A 20,081-nucleotide genomic window follows, 5' to 3' on the forward strand; every position below is an offset into this window, starting at 1 on the left:
GTGCTGTTATATTTTCTTAAGTGGGAGGAGTCTGCTGTGGTCTCTGCTGGTTTTGTTTTTTGGGATTTTGACCTCACGTTTGTTATAGGAACAATGAAAAATACACATCTCTGCTTTGTAAGAACGATGAGGATTAACAAAACCAGGCTGTTTTGTCCTGCCATTTCAGGTCTTATGTTCATGAAGTCTTTTATATGTTACAGTTAATTTTGATTCTGTTAGATTTTTTTATTTATTGCATGTTAATGTGAAAAATATTTGAAAAGTGATTTGCCAATTGATATAGCTCACATCAGCATTTTACAGAACCGGAGCTGATGTAACCATAGCAACATCATTGTACTTAAATCTGTGGTTTAAAATACTAATCGGATGCATCAATCGCATTTTATGATGAGGATTATGCCAAAAACGGCTCATTATGGAACTCATTAATCTATAGCTTAATGCATAATATTACTGGAGGACCATTTTTCTTTTTGTCCGATTTACAAGCTTGTACAGAATTTTCGCTGCTTTTTTGTACTCGCCCTGCAGGCCGGTTCGGTTCATGATGTTATATTTAAAGATGTTTCTGAAATCTGAACAGTTTGCACAAATTTTACAAATCTAACTAATATTAATGTTTGTATTATATGAAATAATCAAGTATTCAGTGTATGCATTGTAAAACACAATTTTGGAATATTGTATGATTCAAGTAAAAACATATTGAATACAAATGCACACAAATGTCTAAATATGAATTTATTGCTTTTGAGTGACTGGGGTTAAAATGTTCAAAACATTGTAAGTGATATTGTATTTGTCATTAATGAAAAACAGCAACATCTACAGACCAAACCTGAAAACATATTTATCAAACATTTAAAACAAAGTCCTCTTTACAATTAGACATCAACGTGTAGTTAAGATGCTGCTTCAAAATAAATTGTAATTTACGTGCACACAACAATGGATTACGAAACAGGAAAAAAATAGGTCCCGTAATATTTAACTATGCAAATAACACTGAGATGAAGCACTAATTAATAAACGTGAATGACCCACAAATTGTCACTAAGCTGTTTGTGATGATCAAGCAATTAACATTTTTAATATCCATGAAACAAAATGCACCTTGGGATAAATCAGAAAGACGATGTTTGATTTCATCAACCAATATAAAATGACAGCTGTAATGGAAAGATGTCCCAACCCGTCAAAGAGCTCAAACAAGTAATTTGTTAAAAAAATGGCAACTAAAGCTACCAGGTGATTTTATTTTCTGTGTACAGACCAGTTTGTACATAACCAGTTCAGTTTTTACTTTATATTAGTTTGAAACTATGTATGATCAATGATACAGTGGCCAGGTAAAAAAAAGATGTTATGAAACATACGAACTAAAACATTGAGAACTTTAAATTAGCCGAATCAAAAAAAAACACACAAGTAAAAACCAAAGAAGATTAAAACAATCCTGCTTGAAGCAAACAAAGCATGCACTGAGGCGATGAAACAATGCAATAAAAAAACAAACATGCCACCCAGGCCATAGATCAAGAGCAGATCGAGCATAATTGCTCACTATACCCCTGATCCCATCAAACTGCCCCCTACTGGAGCTCTGGCCTCATTACAGGCTGTCTAAGAACAGATTAAGGTCCCTACTTGCATAAAGAGAGATCTCGAACCGGAATGAATTCATCCGCAGCACAACCGGCCACTCGATCGGTGCGATTACACGCAAACACTACAAGCCGACACGCTAAACAGCTGACGCTGGTTACTCTCACACTTACAACCAATGAGATGCGTGCATTCGTATCTCTCTGCACTTAAACCCTAAATCAGCGAATCCATTTCAAACCCCTCCATCCTTTGCCCACTCTCTCTCTCTTTCTCTCAGAAGCAAGCTGCCATCTCTGCACGCTGCATTTTTAAGGGAAAAAAATGCATGTTTCTTATTAAGTGGCTTGATGTCTCGCTATCTCTGACAACCTGACAGCTTGTTGTAATTTCCCCTTTATATTCATCCTCCCGTTCTGACATCACTTCCTCCGAACTTGCCGTGGAGGACGACTGGTGTGTACAGCTGTAAATCCCTTCTGCGGTTCAGCCCACTTTAGCCCAGCTCAGGAACGCGGGGATGTCACGTACCGGAACGTTGCGTGTGAGAGCTTTGACTCGCAGGTTACGGTCGTCTGTGAGCAGGACCACCTCTCTGCGTAACCTCACTGGACCGTCTGTCAAAAAAAAAGACATGTCGGTCATGAGGGAGGTTAAGGTTAACGAGATCGATTAGATTAACAAGTAAAGTGTAAGTCACTGACTTCTCTCAGCAGGCATGAAGTCCTTGGCTTTGTCCTGACAGTAGTGCAGACAGCAGGACAGGATGACATCATCATTGTTACCCTGCAGAGACAGATGAACAATTAATGGGTGCCTTAAAATAGATTTTAAAGTGCCTTTTGAACCTTGAAATGAACCTTTAAAAGAGGTTGTTTATGTAATACATGCATACAGCAAACAGAAAAGTCATAACGGTTTTATATGCATTCAAAATGTGAAATAATGGCTAAAAAAGGAAAACATTTTTTTTAAATGTGGACACACCTTTTGTCCAGAAGTGTCTTCGCTGCGGAGGGCGATGGACTCCAACGTGTTTCCTCTGCTGGTGAGGGCTCTGATGCTGGGATCTCTAGACTCAAATGCTTTCTCCAAAAACATCACTGCCGCCCTGGCCCTCTCCTGCACTTGCCTGATGTGGGCGTCATTACCGTTTCCCTCACGACTCTCCTGCCCTTTAGCCAGGCCGTCCAACTCTGTGATCACTGTCAAGGAGAGTGAAAAAAATGTGAAAAACAAAAAAGAGAAAAAAAAAACAATTACAAATAAATCAGATATGGCCTCACCAATAAGGGGCACGACCAGGATGTACATCCCACAGGTCAGCAGCTTCCTCAGGCCGTCAAGGTGATCGATAAAGCCGTTAGTGTCGGGCACCAAATAAAAAGGCCTGATCTCGATCTCCAGCTGCCCACCAGTTTGCAAAACCGCCTGGAAGAGCAAAACCAAAGAGTTGTTTAGAGCTCTGTGACGTGTCATGAAAATGTTTTTTGCAACTGTTAAAGAAGTATTCTTAAAGTAAAGATCAATGCTTCCAACAAGACCATTTAACTAAACTGTCATGGTGATGATGATGTCACCAATGTGAGCACATTAACATTTGACATTTACGCATGGATGTCTTAAAAGTCATCCTTGACGCGTCAGCGCCACCTCACGTAATTGTGTAATGATGTCAAAAGGTCACGTGTTACATATGAAACGCACATTTGCGGACCATTTTAAACAATAAACGGACACAAAGACATTAAAGGGGCCATGGCACAAGACTTTTTTAAGATGTCAAATAAATCTTTGGTGTCCCCAGAGCACATATGCGAAGTTTCAGCTCAAAACACCATATAAATAATTTATTATAACATGTTAAAATTGCCACTTAGTTGGTGCGTGCAAAAATGTGCCGTTTTGGGTGTGTCCTTTAAAATGCAAATGAGCTGATGAAATTCAAACACTGATCACAATGATGGTGGTTTGTTGCAATTAAAACTCAATTGTGCTTTTCTTTGCACTAAATGGCAGTGCTGTGGTTGGATAGTGCAGATTAAGGGGTGGTATTATTATAATAAGAGCTCCTTATGACATAATAAGGAGAGCCAAATTTCAACGACCTATTTTTTCATGTGCTTGTAGGGAATGGTTTACCAAAACTAAGTTACTGGGTTGATCTTTTACACATTTTCTAGGTTGATAGAAGCACTGGGGACCCAATCATAGCACTTAAACATGGAAAAAGTCAGATTTTCATGCCATGGCCTCTTAAATTAGTATCAGTTGACATTGGAACGGTCCTCTTTCTCCACACTTGTAAACACTGGGGCGTAGTTTCGCATACGTCATCCGTGACCTCTTGACGTGATGACGTATTACGTGAGGTCACGCTGGCGCGTAACAGGACTGGAGAAAGATGAGAAGTTGTGGTTTAAAAGTCTGTATTTTATTTTTCTTGCCAAAAATGACAATCGTTTCACTAGATAAGACCCTTATGCCTTGTTTGGGATCGTTTAGAGTCTTTTGAAACTGCAATTTTAAACTGAATTTAAAACTGCATTTAAACTGTCAAGTGTTGGGGTCCATTAAAATGAGAAAAATCCTGGAATGTTTTCCTCAAAATACATAATTTCTTCTCGACTGAACAAAGAAAGACATCAACATTTTGGATGACATGGTGGTGAGTAAATTATATGGATTTTTTTAAAGAAAATTGACTAATCCTTTAACGTTTTTTTTAAACATTTAATTCCAAGAAAAATGTTTTCACCCCATTCGCAGATATTTTTGCTTGTTTTAAGCACAAATTTACTTAAATTGTATATTTATTTCCTAGGTCATTTTGCTCATCGAGAAAATACTATTTTAATTTAATGATTTTTTGATACTGAAAACAAGACACAAAACACTAAGACAGAAAGTAATTCCAAGCTTATACACTGCAATAAAAGCAAGGACATTTAGTAAAATAACTCCAAATGTGTTTGTCTGAAAGACGATGGACATATGTATGAGGGTGAGTAATTTTGATATTTGACTGGAGTTTTGCTTTAAGCCAAAATTGATTTGGATAAAAGCATCTGCTAAACAAATCAATGTAAAAAAAAGCCTAGAGAGTAATCAATAAAAGTAAAAAATATTGAGAAACCTGTATCTTGTCTCTGCGTTTTTGTTGTTGTGCCAGCTTGTGTGTGAGAGCGTGGCGGCGCGCCCTCAGCTCTTTGATATCATCTTCACTTCCGTCTCCATCCATCTCTCCCTCAGATGCCGAGAGAGACGATTCCTCCACAATGACATCATCCTCCTGAAAAAACCAACAACAACAGAATTAGCATTGCTCTACTCAGAAAGTTAACCATGCACACTGTCCCGCTCGGTTACTGGAAAAACACACAAAGAAACTTTTTGGGAAAAAGCGCAGTAGAACTGATGGAGGACAATGAATAAATAATAACCATAATAAAGTCTCTTTAATCAAAAGTTTGCTGTACCAGTTCTTGTGTCTGGGTTTTGTTCTCTGTGCTTTCTTTGGATGGCGATGGCGTTGCCATGGAAATATACTTTCCACCCTTGAATGCCAGCAGCGGCTCTTCCTGCCCGCACAGAGCCTCCAGGAAGTACTTCAGTACGGTCACCCTCTTACAGTCGGCCGCTATGGCCTGCAATACAGAATGACGATAAGCACTCAAAAAAGTCTGCAACAATATATGATTCATGTTTCCCAGCATGATTTGAGAATGTTCCAAAACATCTTGTGAGGGTAAGTGGAAGCAACAAAATCTGACCTTTTGTAGTAAGGGTCACAGAAAATATCACTTATGTGCTCACGCATTTAAAAAAAATACTGAAGAATCATGTTGCATCGATGTGCTTTCGGTGCCCTGGGTTCAATTACCGGCTGAAGGTCCTATCCTGAAGCGAAAATCCAGCCAAATATCAAAATTACCCCTTAATTTACTCACCCTCAAACAATCAGAGATACACGTCTATCATCTTTCAAGAGATTTTCCAAGCTTATAATAGTAGAAAACGGAAAACAACTTCTGACCCAAAAAGTGAATCCATTCTTCACATAAGTAATCCACACAGCTCCAATGGGTTAATAAAGGTCTTCTGCGGGTAATCGATGCAATATTGTAAGAAAAATATCCATATTTTAAACTTTATAAACTATAATAACTAGCTTCTGGTAACAATGCCATATTGAACTCACACGAATCCTGAGTCGCAATGGACGCTTACTGCACTAAAACTTTCGCATGAATCAATGGTGCCATTACTGGAAGCTAGTTATTACAGTTTATAATGTTTGAAATATGGATATTTTCTAACAAAATCGCATCGATTACTCAAGAAGACCTTTATTACCAATTTGAGCCATGTAGATTACTTCTGCACTGCAAAAAATGACTTACTTTCTTAGGATTTTTGTCTTGTTTTCAGTAAAAATGTCTAAAAATTCTTAAATTAAGATGTATTTTCTTGATGAGCAAAATTACCTAGGAAAATATGTCTAGTTTTTAGACAAAAAATATAAAATTAAAGTAAATTAGTGCTTAAAACAAGTAAAAAAAACTGCCAATGGAATTAGACAAATTTTCTTTAAATAAGTTTACTTTTTTCATAAACACTTAATTCAAGAAACTTTTTCTTACTCCATTGCCAGATATTTTTTGCTTGTTTTAAGCACAAATTTTCTTAAATTTAATTTTTTTGTCTAAAAACTAGACATAATTTTCCTAGGTCATTTTGCTATCAAAAAAAAAAAAAAATCTTAATTTATGATTTTTAAGATATTTGTACTGAAAACAAGACAAAAATACTAAGTAAGAAAGTCACACTGCAAAAAATAAATAAGAAAAAAATTCTTAGTATTTTTACTGAAAACAAGAAAAAATATCTAAAAATTCTTAAATTAAGATGCTTTTTCTTGATGAACAAAACGACCCAAGAAAATAAGTCTAGTTTTTAGTCCAAAGATAACAAATTTAAGTAATGTAAGTAAATAATGCACAAAATCACTTAAATTTGATATTTTTGGTCTAAAAACTAGACTTATTTTCTTGAGTCGTTTTGCTTATCAAGAAAAAGCATCTTAATTTAAGAATTTTTAGATATTTTACTGAAAACAAGACAAAAATACAACACTGCAAAAAATTATTTTCACGAAAAAAAAATTCTTAGCATTTTTGTCTTGTTTTCAGTAGAAATATCTAAAAAAATCTTAGATTAAGATGCTTTTTCTTGATGAGCAAAATGACCCAAAAAAATAAGTCTAGTTTTTAGTCCAAAAATATCAAATTCAAGTGATTTTGTGCATAAAACTAGCAAAAAAATCTGCCAATGGGGTAAGCAAAAAAATCTTGAAAGTTTTTCTTAAACACTAAATTCAAGAAAATTTTGCTTACCCCATTGGCAGATTTTTTCTAAAAACTAGACTTATTTTCTTGGGTCGTTTTGTTGATCAAGAAAAAGCATCTTAATTTAAGAATTTTTAGATATTTTTACTGAAAACAAGACAAAAATACTAAGATTTTTTTTTCTTGAAAATCTTTTTTTGCAGTGTAAGAAGTTGTTCCCTGATCCCTGTTTTCTATATATAAAGCTTGGAAAAGCAAGGACATTTACTAAAATAACTCCAAATGTGTTTATCTGAAAGATGATGGACTCTTGAGGGTGAGTAAATTATGGGGTAATATTGATATTTGGCTGGAGCATAGCTTTATCTACTTTGTCAAATAAAAAATAACCCGAAAAAAATAAACCTAAGGAATACATTTAGTATAATTCCTCACAAGTTGTAAAGTCTTATCTTTGTAGGTCTATTCGGAGGTTCAATATAGATTTTAAAATGTGATCTCATTCCATGTATGTTTTGTGAGATTAAAAAAGCAGGCATCATGTAGTAGATGCTTTGTGTATTACCGTATCTATCCCTTTGTCTATATAGCAGGGGTCCTGTGGGGCGGCGAGCAGCGGGACAAAACCAGCCAGCATTTTGTCCTCCTCCAGCTGCAAGACTCTGAGCTCCTCGTCTCCTTCCCCATCTGCGTCAGCTTTATACAAAGGAGCCTCGCCGTCGTACACGCGTGCCAGAGAGTTGCAGAGGTCTGCGAGGCACTGCCACACGTCTGGACTCCCCTGCACACAGACATCACAGTTTAGATCACCTAGTTAAGTTTCAAATGAACAAGTGCGTGAGAAGAACTGAACTCACTGCATGCTACATGGTGGAGGATTCCACTGATCCGGGTGACCGAGCATCCAATCAGACCAGACTTTAATGCTGGGCAGCAGTTCTCTGAGGTCAGACGGGAATGCGGAGACGCGTACCATCCCTTCGTCGTCCATCTCGTCAAATTCGCCCAGTTCTTCTGCTGGGATAGGCTCTGGTAAAAGACAGGGACCTTCATTTAATACATCAAATTGGCAGCACTGATGTAACAGATATGTAAAGTATGTCTTATAAATAAATGATTGTATGCGAGGCTCAATTTACTACAAAGGCAGCTTATTAAGTTCAAAACAGGTTCACTCACCGGCAGGCGTTTCTTTTAAGAGCTCAGTGCAACGTTGAACTAGGAGACCAAACATAGCCAAACCTAGAGATGTGGTTTGCTCCTCCAATACGGACCGAGCTTCACCTTGCCCTTGAGCTAAGTCAGAAAAGACAGACAATTATGCATTTGGCAAAGACTTAGCAACTTAGAGTGCAAATGTGGTATACAGGGTTCCCACACCTTAGTTAACTTCAAATTCAAGGACTTTTCAGGTCCAGTACCCTCAAATTTAAAGACTAAATGTGGGGACACATTTCAAGTGAGAGCAAGGTTATCATGTTACTTTTAAAGATACATTGTTACAGTTCCCTTTTCAGGGAACTCGCGCTGTGTCACTGCGGTGACACTTTAGGGACGCCTCCAGGGGTAAGTGCGTCTGAATGTGTACATCAAATTCAACCAATGGTGAGGCTTAACGACAAAGACAGGGTGAAGCGGGAGCCAGGAAGTATATCGCTATCTGAAATATTTCCAAAAACGGAATTACAGGGATGCAGGAAGTATGGTAAGGGAAAGGCAGCGTCTCGATCCCTTTTTAGGTAACAACAGTTACATACGTTTTCATGTGTCAAACACAACTATGTAAAAAACATTTTGGTATGAATCAACATTCGCATACAGAAGATATAAGCATTTAAAGTGAACAGTTTAGCACGTGTGTGTAAAAAGTCTAGAATTTTTATGATATTATCCTACACTACACGGGTGATTCTCACGAAACCATTGAAACACCACGGCACTAATGATTTTAGCTTTAAAATGTGTAATATAGTAACATTAAAAAGCATCAGAATTAACACAGTACTGTGTGCTACCTTGCACAATGTGTGATTTCAACATAAGAATTTATAAGTGTAAATTTTATCTCATTTCTGCTGAAATTCTCATTACCGCAATGTGTCCGGCTGTGTTTGAACAAGCGTTATGTTGTAGTTTAATCAAATTAACACAAAAATATTAAGAAATAAATAAATGGATGTTTTGCTAGACTACTTTAGATGACAGAAAAAATATTTACTGAATATTCATGTATAATAATAATGAAGAAAAATTAGGAAAATGATGTGTCCATGCCTGATGTTCTCATCCTCCGCAACACTTTTTGAGAACAGTTTAAGCACACATACAGAATTTTAATAAAGTTTGATTTTGAGTGACCAAGCACATGGACCAGTTACTTCAAGATGGCTACCAGGTAAGATCATTTTTTACAGTTAATTTGAAATATTGTCTTGTCAGAATGCTTACACGACATTTTGATTATCATTACCGCAACAGATGCTTATTAAATGTTAATTTAATTAATAGAAGCATAATACTTTGATTTTAAATGCATGTGCAGAATCTCCAAATTATGTTCTTTCAGGTTTGTCATGTCATTTTGAAAATATGTCAGTGTTGATGTTTTCTGACTGTTGCGGTAATGAGATTTTTTAGGACTAATTTTTTTAATTATGTTACAAAAAGTGTTAAATGATAAGTAAAAGTTTTTTAATTAATGTTCCCATTTACTCCAGACTTTGTTTTTCAATGTCTGGTGGGAAAAAAAGTAAATTTAAGCAATTTTTTAATTTTCATGCTTGACATTTTTAAAACCAAGTTTTCGTGAGAATCACCCACACAGGGAATAAAATGGATTTTTTCCAGAAAACTTCTTACATAAAATAGATTCAAGCACTTTCAATGACCTGTATCTATGCATGTATATTTTCAAAAACTTCCCATGGCCTTGAATTTTTCTCCCCCAGATTCACAAACTTTCAAGGATTGGGTATAAATTTTTTCCCTTGGTTAAACCCCATGACCTTTTACACTGCTAATGCAATGGTCTACCACTAAGCTATACGGGACCTGACTGACTTGTGGTTGTACCTCTGATCTGGGCATTATGGATGGTGAACATGTTGATGGTGACAATCTGCAGCATACGTGTGCTGCCGAGGGGTGAAGGGCTATGCTGGAGGAGGGCCCGAAACTCCTGCAACACTTTACTGGCTACAGCAGGAAAACTCTCCATCCTGAGAACCAATCACACAACACATCATCCAAATAAGTACGACAATAATTTCTAAAAGAATAGTTGATTCGGCCTCTAAACATAAAGACTTACCCTACTTTAGTGAAGAGCTTTCCATGAGCGTGCAAGAAACTCAAAATAAACCGCTTATTGAGCTGCAAACAAAAGCACAGAAATAGTTTTATTTAAATTGGGGTGTTTACGGAAAAAAAGGTCATGTTTATCCCCTTTAAACCAGCTCGAAAGTACAAGCACCTTTATGAACTTAATGCTCCCATCTCATGACATCACTGTCTTGCTTAAAGACAAAAGCGGGGGAAAAAATCCCAAAACACTTGTAAATGACAAACTGAGGGTGAGGAGGTGAGCTTTCTTGAAGCGTTAATGTGTATTTAACACTGACGTGGGCAAATATCCAAGGTTACGAAGATGACGCTGCACCGCGGCCCACTGATGCCCTTTATTTTCTATTGATGGGTGACTCATAGTCTCAATCTGTGGGAAACAGCGCGTGATGACCTCTTTGGCTTTCTGGATGCGCGCATATGTGTACGAGCACACCTGTTTGGGCTCCTAAAAATGTGAACATTGAATTTCTAAAATCAAGCAACACATTTACTGGTATAATTTTGCTTGAAAGAACCATACCCTTTATTTACCGCTATGCGGAAAGATTTTACCACAAATTGAGCCACAAGTCTGGAGGCTTACAACAGTGTCTGGTTGGGGGGGGGCATATTGTAAAGATACAACAAGTATGCTTGGAGGTACTCACATCACTAGCACTTAAAGTGCCCAACTCTCCATCCTGCTCAGAGTCTTTGCCCGATTCGCTGCCTCCTGTACGAGATGTTCCTGGTTGTCCGCTCGGTCGTATCCAAATCTCAACACGGGCAGTGTCCTCACCTCGACGCCCACTTGGATGACCTTGTGTACCGCGGGTACCAACATCTGAATCCTGCTTCCGTCTACGTTCAATCTGGTCAGTCTGGCAGAGACAAACAAATATAACCTCATTCACACAGCACCCAGAAAATACCAAGAAAATTATCCCGTAAATGTTCTGGGATCGCTCCGGGAAAGAGGACCTAGTAACATTGCCATGAGATACCTGGATATGTTATGGCATATCTTAAAATAAGTGCAGGACTTTAAACACGTCACATGTCTTTATGGGATCTGTATGGTATGTGTGTGAATGCAGATTTTGGAGAATCATTGGCAGTGTGAATGAACCAAAAATTAAATGACATCGGACAAATCCAGATGCATTTTCCGTGTATTTTCTGTAATGTATGTGAGAAAAGGGCATATGACTCTATTTTGAATTAAAAACATTAAAACAGGAAGCAAAAAAGTACAAATATGGGATCAGTTTTTGAAAAACAAATCAGATTTGTGAACAGTGTTGACAACGGCTTAAAAATTCCTTACAAATTTTAGGACACAAGAAGCTGCTCAGTTTTTGTTTTCAAACAGGTAATGCCTCCTGTACGAGTGTTAAGTGTTAAGACCGAATCATTCTCTCATGTACCTTGCGTTTGGCTTCCTCAAACAGACTCATCAGACTCTCTTTGGCTGTAAGGATCGGGTTACTCGCCGCTAGGCTGCGCATGTAATAGTATACAGCATCCAGCTTTCGCTTCTAGACAAACAGAAAAAATAAAAGTTCTTGTTTAACTTTTCAAGTTTCAAGTGTTTCAACAAATTTCTGAAACTTCTTTGCAAAGTGAGTAGGTGTCCACTAAACTAGTTTAGTACACTGGTGGTCTCACCGTATAAACTGCTAGCAGGGCGAGCTGGTTGTATGGTCGACCATTTTTGGGAGCAATCTGTTGAGCTTTCAGATACCAACTGCACAAAACAAGATACTCGTTGTTAAATGCTTAAATGAGAAAATATAACAACAGCAAAACATAGCTCATTTACTGTAACATACCTGCGTGCCTTCCCATAGTTAGCAGAGTCACTGGCCTGTTCACGATATCTCGCAATATCTCCCTGACAGATCATACAGCGTTGGGCACTGATCAGTGCATACTTAACCTGAAACACAAGGTTATGGGAAATCATGATGGGTAAATGCGTCTGTGTGACCTGTTGCTTTTTAAAGAGGAAATTTCACAAGACTTATTTAAGATGTAAAATAAATCGTTGGTGTCCCCAGAGTACGCGGGTGATTCTCACAAAACCATTGAAACACCACGGCACTAATGATTTTAGCTTTAAAATGTGTAATATAGTAACATTAAAAAGCATCAGAATTAACACAATACTGTGTTCTACCTTGCAAAATGTGTGATTTCAACATAAGAATTTATAATTGTAAATTTTATCTCATTTTCTGCTGAAATTCTCATTACCGCAATGTGTCCGGCTGTGTTTGAACATGCGTTATGTTGTAATTTAATCAAATTAACACAAAAATATTAAGAAAAAAAATAAATGGATGTTTTGCTAGACTACTTTAGATGACAGAAAAAATATTTGCTGAATATTCATGTATAATAATAATGAAGAAAAATTAGGAAATGATGTGTCCATGCCTGATGTTCTCATCCTCCGCAACACTTTTTGAGAACAGTTTAAGCACACATACAGAATTTTAATAAAGTTTGATTTTGAGTGACCAAGCACATGGACCAGTTACTTCAAGATGGCTACCAGGTAAGATCATTTTTTTACAGTTAATTTGAAATATTGTCTTGTCAGAATGCTTACACGACATTTTGATTATCATTACCGCAACAGATGCTTATTAAATGTTAATTTAATTAATAGAAGCATAATACTTTGATTTTAAATGCATGTGCAGAATCTCCAAATTATGTTCTTTCAGGTTTGTCATGTCATTTTGAAAATATGTCAGTGTTGATGTTTTCTGACTGTTGCGGTAATGAGATTTTTTAGGACTAATTTTTTTAATTATGTTACAAAAAGTGTTAAATGATAAGTAAACGTTTTTAAATTAATGTTCCCATTTACTCCAGACTTTGTTTTTCAATGTCTGGTGGGAAAAAAAGTAAATTTAAGCAATTTTTACATTTTAATGCTTGACATTTACAAAACCAAGTTTTCGTGAGAATCACCCACATATGTGAAGTTTTAGCTCAAAACACCATATGGATAATTTATAATAACATGTTAAAATTGAAACTTTGTAGGTGTGAGCAAAAATGTGCCGTTTTGGGTGTGTCCTTTAAAATGCAAATGAGCTGATCACTGCACTAAATGGCAGAGCCGTGGTTGGATAGAGCAGATTAAGGGGAGGTATTCAGGACTCCAGACTGCCACCAAAATTTGAGAGTGTGCCACTGAATTTTACATCCAGTCGCACATGTGCGACCAGTAAATTTGACCTTTTTTGTGATGTGACACTGAATTTGAAAACAACACATTGTACTTTCTGCATCTATCATTAAAGTATTTATTAGACATACAGTGGAAATTAGTAGAAATGTGAATATTTGGTTAGCATGTTGATTTACAGTGTGTGCCCCTAAATTTTCTGGTTGCGACCCTAAAATTTTCAGTTGGGGGGCCACCGTGCTCCTAGTGAAAAAAGTTAGTCTGGAGCCCCTTCTGACATCAAAACGGGGCGCCAAATCTTTTCACATGCTTGCAGAAAATGGTTTACCAAAATTAAGTTACTGGGTTGATGTATTTCACATTTTATAGGTTGATAGAAGCACTGGGGACCCAATTATAGCACTTAAACAGATTTTCGTGATATGTCCCCTTTAACTTTTTCTAAACTGAAAAAAATCAGTTGCCATTTAATTGTCTTAAAGTAATGATGTGAAGTGATGGGATCTGTATTGACAGTAGCACACACTATAGCATAGATAAAAGCACTATTAACATCTAGACCACTGGTTCCCGACCAGTCCTATGTTGCACCCTTCTCCATATATGAAACACCTTATTCAGCTCATCAGCTTCCTTCCATAATGTTTGGAGATGTCTTCATAATTTACACACTAAGCTGATGAGTTAAAGGGATAGTTCACCCAAAAATGAAATTCAGTCATCATTCACTCACCATGTTGTTTTAAACCTGTATGTGTTTTTTTACTTTGATGAACACTAAAGAAGATATTTTTGTAAATGTTGGTAAGCACACATTTTACGGTACCCACTGAATTCCATCGTGTTTGTTTTTCCTACTATGGAAGTCAATGGTGTGCTTATCATCATTTTTTAAAATATCTTAGTTTGTGTTCATCAGAAAAAAGAAATTCATACAGGTTTAGGACAACATGAGGATGAGAAAACTATGAAAGAATTTTAATGTTTGGATGAATTATCCCTTTAGTATATAATAATACATAGGGAGACATCTAAAACATCCTGGGAGGGGTGCCACTTAGGACTGGGTTGGGACCTAATAAAAAAGACATAGCAATCTACAAATAATAAAAAAGTCTACAAAGGACTACATTCTTATCTCATGTCTGAGCACATAATGTTGTTAGATGTGTACCGTCTTGCGTAAAGGTCTCGCTCGTATTGCCATGCAGTCCATGTAATCCTCCAGCTTGAACTGAAATGCAGTCTGCAACTTCTGCAGTAGTGAATCGAAGAATACCGCCCCCTAGAGCAAAAAATAAACACTGCATTATTTCCCCATACAGTAATTAACAATTTGTGAAACTACATGTGGAAAACACAGCTAAAGCCATTTTTTTTTATATAAAATCATTCTATATAATATAAATCTGAGATATTTAATATCAACTGAGTAAGGTCATGTTAAAGACTGAAATCAACTTATGTCCTAATCTCATCATTTGTTATTGACTTCCATAAAAACTAGTGGCTGTGACAGGATCACATACGATATAGTAAACATCAAAAATGCCAGATCACAAGAGTGTCATATGTAAAGCTAAAAAACTTTTTTGTAAGTCAATCTGTAAAAAAGCCTCCGCAACCATCTGAAACGTACAAAATAATAAAAAGGTCTGCGTATACATACCTCTTCCAGTATAGTCATTAACATGCTTTTGATATGTGGGGCTGTGTCTGATGTCTGGTCCTTCAGTAACTGCCTGAACCTCTCTATAACCTGGTAAAACACATGTTTCCAAAGCGCCTGGTCCACGTTTTGAGAGTCTGAGAACTCTATGTCTGTTAAAATCACACGCTCGTATAATGTCAGAAGCTCAGCCCTGAGAAACAACATGAAGGAGCATGAAGTTAGAAAATGAAACGATACTTACATTTTACTGTAAAATGATAATAATGTCCAGTAAATGTAAAAAATATATAATATAAAGTCACTAATCTATTTGGAGAAAATAAATTCAAATGTGTAAATACATTCAAGGTTTTCCCAAATGGAATATCAAATTAAGTTTTTCCCTCACCTGAGTTGGGCCATCCTCTCCAGCCCCTCTGGACTCAGCCTATCCCGGGACAGCAGGTTACTCAGTTGTAGCTCCTGACTGTCAGTCAACCGCAGCAACTTTCCCATCTCTCCTCTGGCCTGAACCTCTGCCTCTTCTGGAGTGAGCGCAGACCCACCTGAAGGATAACCTTGCCCACCTTGCCCATAGGGTCCATAAAAAGGTGGCATAGCAGTGGCTGGATACATCCCATTAGCGGCAGGCATTTGGTAAGGAAAATTATATGGGTACGGATAGCGCTGTGGGGTGTTTGGGGAAGTTGCTGGTAAAGGATAGCAGTAGGGGTTGTCCGAATTCTGAAATTTGTAGTAAGCCATCGCAGCAGCTTGATGATTTTGGAAATACTCCCCCTGACGAACCGGAGGACTTCCTGCAGTTTCATCATCGGTGTCTAGGAAATGCAAGGGCCCACATCCACCCTGTTGCAAGTACAACGCCTGCTGGAGAGAAGCGTGCTGGGATTGTTGGCTCGACTGCAACGCTGGTTTCTTATCTGGGTTATTTGGGTCCCACAGTCGTCTCGTCCCTCCACCACGGCCCCCTCTTCCTCTGCCAAGGCTCATTCCACCTCTCATGCCGCTAACCTGAGGCCTAGGCTCAGATGTCATTTTTAGATCAGTGTGGGCAGGAAGTATCAGGATGCCCCTGCCACGACCTCTAGGGTTTTGAGCTTTTTTGCTCACTTGCTGTTCGTTGGCACCTGATGATGTGCATGCAGGCTTGTCCAAAGAAACTTTCAAGATTCCTCCTCGTCCACAAGCGGCAACTGATCTTTGACCTCTACTGCCCCCTGCGAGACGTCTGTTTGTGCTCCGGCTGTCTTCAACATCCCTTCTATCTTCTCTCTCCCAACATTCATTTTCCTCCAGCGAGTCTGTGGAGGACAAAGTCCGAGCTGTCCGTCTCCTCGGGCGCATATGACTTCCGTGGACAAAATCTCTCTGTCCAACTGTCCTCTCCACAGTCCGTGCAGTTGACTGTTGGCCGTCTCCCCGCAGTATCTCAGCTTCAACAAACCCGTCCATACTAGCCCCACTACTGGCAGAACTTGTGCTGCAGGTGCGATTGCGCGGTCGTCGGATATCGGACTGAGAATAGCGCTTTGAAGCCGAGTTACCTCGGTTGGAATCAATCCCTTCAGATGTTTTCCCTCTCTCCCCTCTATTATCTTTTGGTTTGTTGCCTTTTTGTTTATCGTGAATCACATTTTGGTCGCGGTTCCCGTCCCTTCCTCCGGTATTACGCTGTTGTCGTCCGTCTACTTTTTGGTCAGGCAGAGCTGTCTCAGAGCCTCTTCCCTCGCCTTTATCTTTCTTTGTATGGTTGTTACCCTTCTCATTTCCAGCTCTGGATTTCCCATTTCCTCTCTCCTTTCTTTTATCCTCCGTCACTCCTCCATCACCTCCACTTGCTTGCTCTCTTCGTCCGTCCCCACCAGATTTTCTCCTCCTGTTCGCGCCATCCCGGCCACCTCCCTCTTTGCCTTCTTCCGATTCGACTCCAGCCTGGATGCTAAGATTTCTGACTTTCCCAGCGATGTTCTCGACATCAGGCTCAGTTTTTTCTGTAGAAGGGGAGTCTATACTTCCTTTAATCTGTTTTACTTGATCTTGCTTCTTTCTGCCATCTTTTCCTCGTCTGTTTCTTCTCTTTTCTTCTTTGTCCCTCCCCTCCTCCACCGGTAAATTCTTATCATCATCTTTTTCTACAGATTTCACTGATTCTTTTCTCGTTCTCTCCTCTTTTGCGACCCCTTCTTGTTCTTTGCTTGACCCAGTTTCTTTGTTGCTCTGAGACCTTCGACCGCCTGGCTGATATATCTCACGGTCAGGTTTGCGCATCTTGCGTGACTGCTTGGGTGATCTGGGTGCATCTGTGCTTTTAACAGCATTTTCGTCTGTAAGCTGGTGATTTTTACCACTTGGGTATTCTTTAGTATTAGAATTTTTTGTTTTCAGCTGACTTTCACTTGCTGAGTCTGTGTTGTCTACACCAGGGATGGAGCACCCAGTACTTGTAGGTGAGCTGACAGGCCTTTTGATGTCAGTTTCAGAACTGCAGTCTTCTTCAATGCTGTCCTTGGGTCTACGTGACTGACTAGAACCAGGTTTGTACCGCTGCAGGTCTGGATGTTTACCCTCTCGTGGACGATGTTTTTTACCTTCCTCTTTGAACTCTGGGAATAAAAGAGTTTTAATAATTTTACTTGGTAAATTACACCATCACAATTACCATACATGTCATTTTAGGGAACACATGCATTATGTTAATTTGTTATAATACCAAAATTATCCATCAGTTTTATTTATTATTCAAGTATGGAGAAAATGTGATATTTCACTAGACGTATGCTGTTGGTGATCAAAAAATCTAGACTAGTAGACGCTGTTGCTATGACATCCTAACCTGTTGCACATGTAGCCTACTGTTAGGGCTAGCGTTGTAACTGTCATTAACTGAACTCAAATAGACAGCAATAACAATCGTAAATATTGAACATAAAGAGTTGGGTTTTGAAAGCTGGTGATACTTAGATTATAGTAAGCTAAACGGTATTAATGAATGTACTTCATTAATTTAGGTTGCCGCCTTCAATGTTGACATAGTTAGCATAATACTTCCTTGTCAACACAAATACAGAAACGTACGAATGGAATGACTGCTTACGTGAAGTTTGTAAAAAAAAAAATCGCGCAGAAGATGGGAAAGGTTTTTAAAACAGGCGCCGCTCAACCCACATGAGCGAAGACTATTTTTAACTGTTATGCTAGTTAGCCATTAGCAAACTGAACCGTAAGTTTTAAATTACATCTCATAATTAAGCTCATGCCCGACTATTGTCGTCCTTGCTTTTGCAAAAATACTTAGGGAAACTCTGACCTTTTACATTATCGCACTGTGTAATGAAATTCGCCGCTTCTGCTCGTAGCTCCGCGGCTGTAATTCGTACTCGCTCCAGTTCGTCCGCCATTTTCGTCGGAACCAAACACAAACACACGGTGGCTCTGTCGGGCCAAAAATCCTCAACGCAATCAAAACGCGTTTGGAATTTCTGACGTAATCACCGTCGGAGTGGCTTGAGAAAAATAAATAATAAATGCACAAATATAGATATACACATAATAAACAAGAATCGATATATTAATCATGCAAACTAATAAAAAATAGCCCTTTTTTTGGATTATTTAATGTTTTAAAATGGAAGTATAATTACTTTATAAAGATGGCTGGCCAATAATGATGCAATTATTGTTTTAGTGGCTTAAATCATAGTTTTGAATATCAAATGAAATTAATTTACCATATTATTCATATGAACAAGGTTCTACATTCATTGTTATAGTGAATGGTATATTCAGTGATTAAAATAGACTGCTAAACATTGCTCTCCCCTTGACTTTAATTAGACCCGGCTCCCTTCTCACTTTAACAACTCTTGCAGTGAAAAACATGTTATTTCTAGTCAGGTTATTATGATGTGCTGGGAAATGGAGCATCATTTTCTGAGTGAGGAAAAAGCAGAAATTAATGTGTCACTCGGTTGTGGGTTTTATTTTGAAGATTCGATTATCATTTAAAACACACAGTTTAGAAAACAATAACAGCTTGAATCTAAGCAAATCACAGATCAAATTACAAAATTCTGGCTTGGACACAGCCTCACAGCCAGCAATTATATTGTTCAGCTATCAAGTCCTGATGACAGCTTAATGAAAATAATGAAATATTTCCCTGTCTCACGCAGCCATCACCTACTACATCAGTCTCTTTTTCTCTCTTTCTCTCTCTAAGGGATGGCAGGGTTCAGTGAGAACAGAGAGGTGGATACTATGAGTCATTCTTGTGAGTCATGTGCTTTGTGGTTGCGTGTGTGTGTGTAAATGGGAGAAGTGGGAAAAAATCACGACAAACTGGAAACCAAAACAAGAAAAGCACTTGAAATCGCTAAAATATGACTAAAACAATAACTATCACATTTATCTTAAAACGTTTTGTTTCGTTTGTTATAATATATATTTTTGTTAATACTCTGAAGTGTAGTTCCAGCGCATGGCCAGAGGTGTCAGTGTTGTTGCATTATAGAGTGCATCCTCAAGGACGTCCGTCAGACATTTCTCTGCATAGTTTTATCTTTTCATTCTCACGTCTCCTTGAACTGCTATGTTGACCTGTTTATTGCATTACATATTGCATTACCTATTAAATTCTGTAGTGTTAACTTTATGTCTAAACAAACACATACAAGCTGAAAAAAGGCGAATTTCAGTGATAATGCGCTTTATTTAAATGTGGTTGATCAGTTTGCTATTATTCAACTCATCATCCTCATTTATGAGAAGCGTACGACAGTTCTGCAAATCATAACAACTTAGCCTGGTCCTGTTTAATTACATTTTCTGACAGCATGGGACAAATAGGAGGAAAACAGTGCCATTAGGCTGAAAAATAAGTGCAGAAAACGCTGGAGAGAGAGAGAGAGAGAGAGAGAGCGCGAGA

General features: G+C 38.1%; 1 protein-coding gene across 1 annotated transcript; it reads right to left on the bottom strand.

Moving 5' to 3' along the window:
- Positions 1-730: 730 nt before the first annotated feature.
- Positions 731-18,652, bottom strand: smg6 (SMG6 nonsense mediated mRNA decay factor). Its single transcript, XM_073874433.1, has 19 exons — positions 18,465-18,652; positions 15,546-17,760; positions 15,155-15,347; positions 14,660-14,770; positions 12,116-12,222; positions 11,952-12,030; positions 11,711-11,821; positions 10,952-11,164; positions 10,270-10,331; positions 10,032-10,177; positions 8,139-8,255; positions 7,816-7,988; positions 7,525-7,740; positions 5,091-5,258; positions 4,748-4,903; positions 2,898-3,042; positions 2,599-2,816; positions 2,316-2,397; positions 731-2,228 (listed from the first exon to the last, which is right to left on the bottom strand). Exons 1-19 carry the CDS (start codon positions 18,553-18,555, stop codon positions 2,098-2,100), a joined length of 4,734 nt encoding a protein of 1,577 aa, XP_073730534.1. The 5' UTR covers positions 18,556-18,652; the 3' UTR covers positions 731-2,097.
- Positions 18,653-20,081: the final 1,429 nt, after the last annotated feature.

The sequence above is a fragment of the Misgurnus anguillicaudatus genome, chromosome 12, assembly GCF_027580225.2.
Source record: "Misgurnus anguillicaudatus chromosome 12, ASM2758022v2, whole genome shotgun sequence".
Lineage (NCBI taxonomy): Eukaryota > Metazoa > Chordata > Actinopteri > Cypriniformes > Cobitidae > Misgurnus > Misgurnus anguillicaudatus.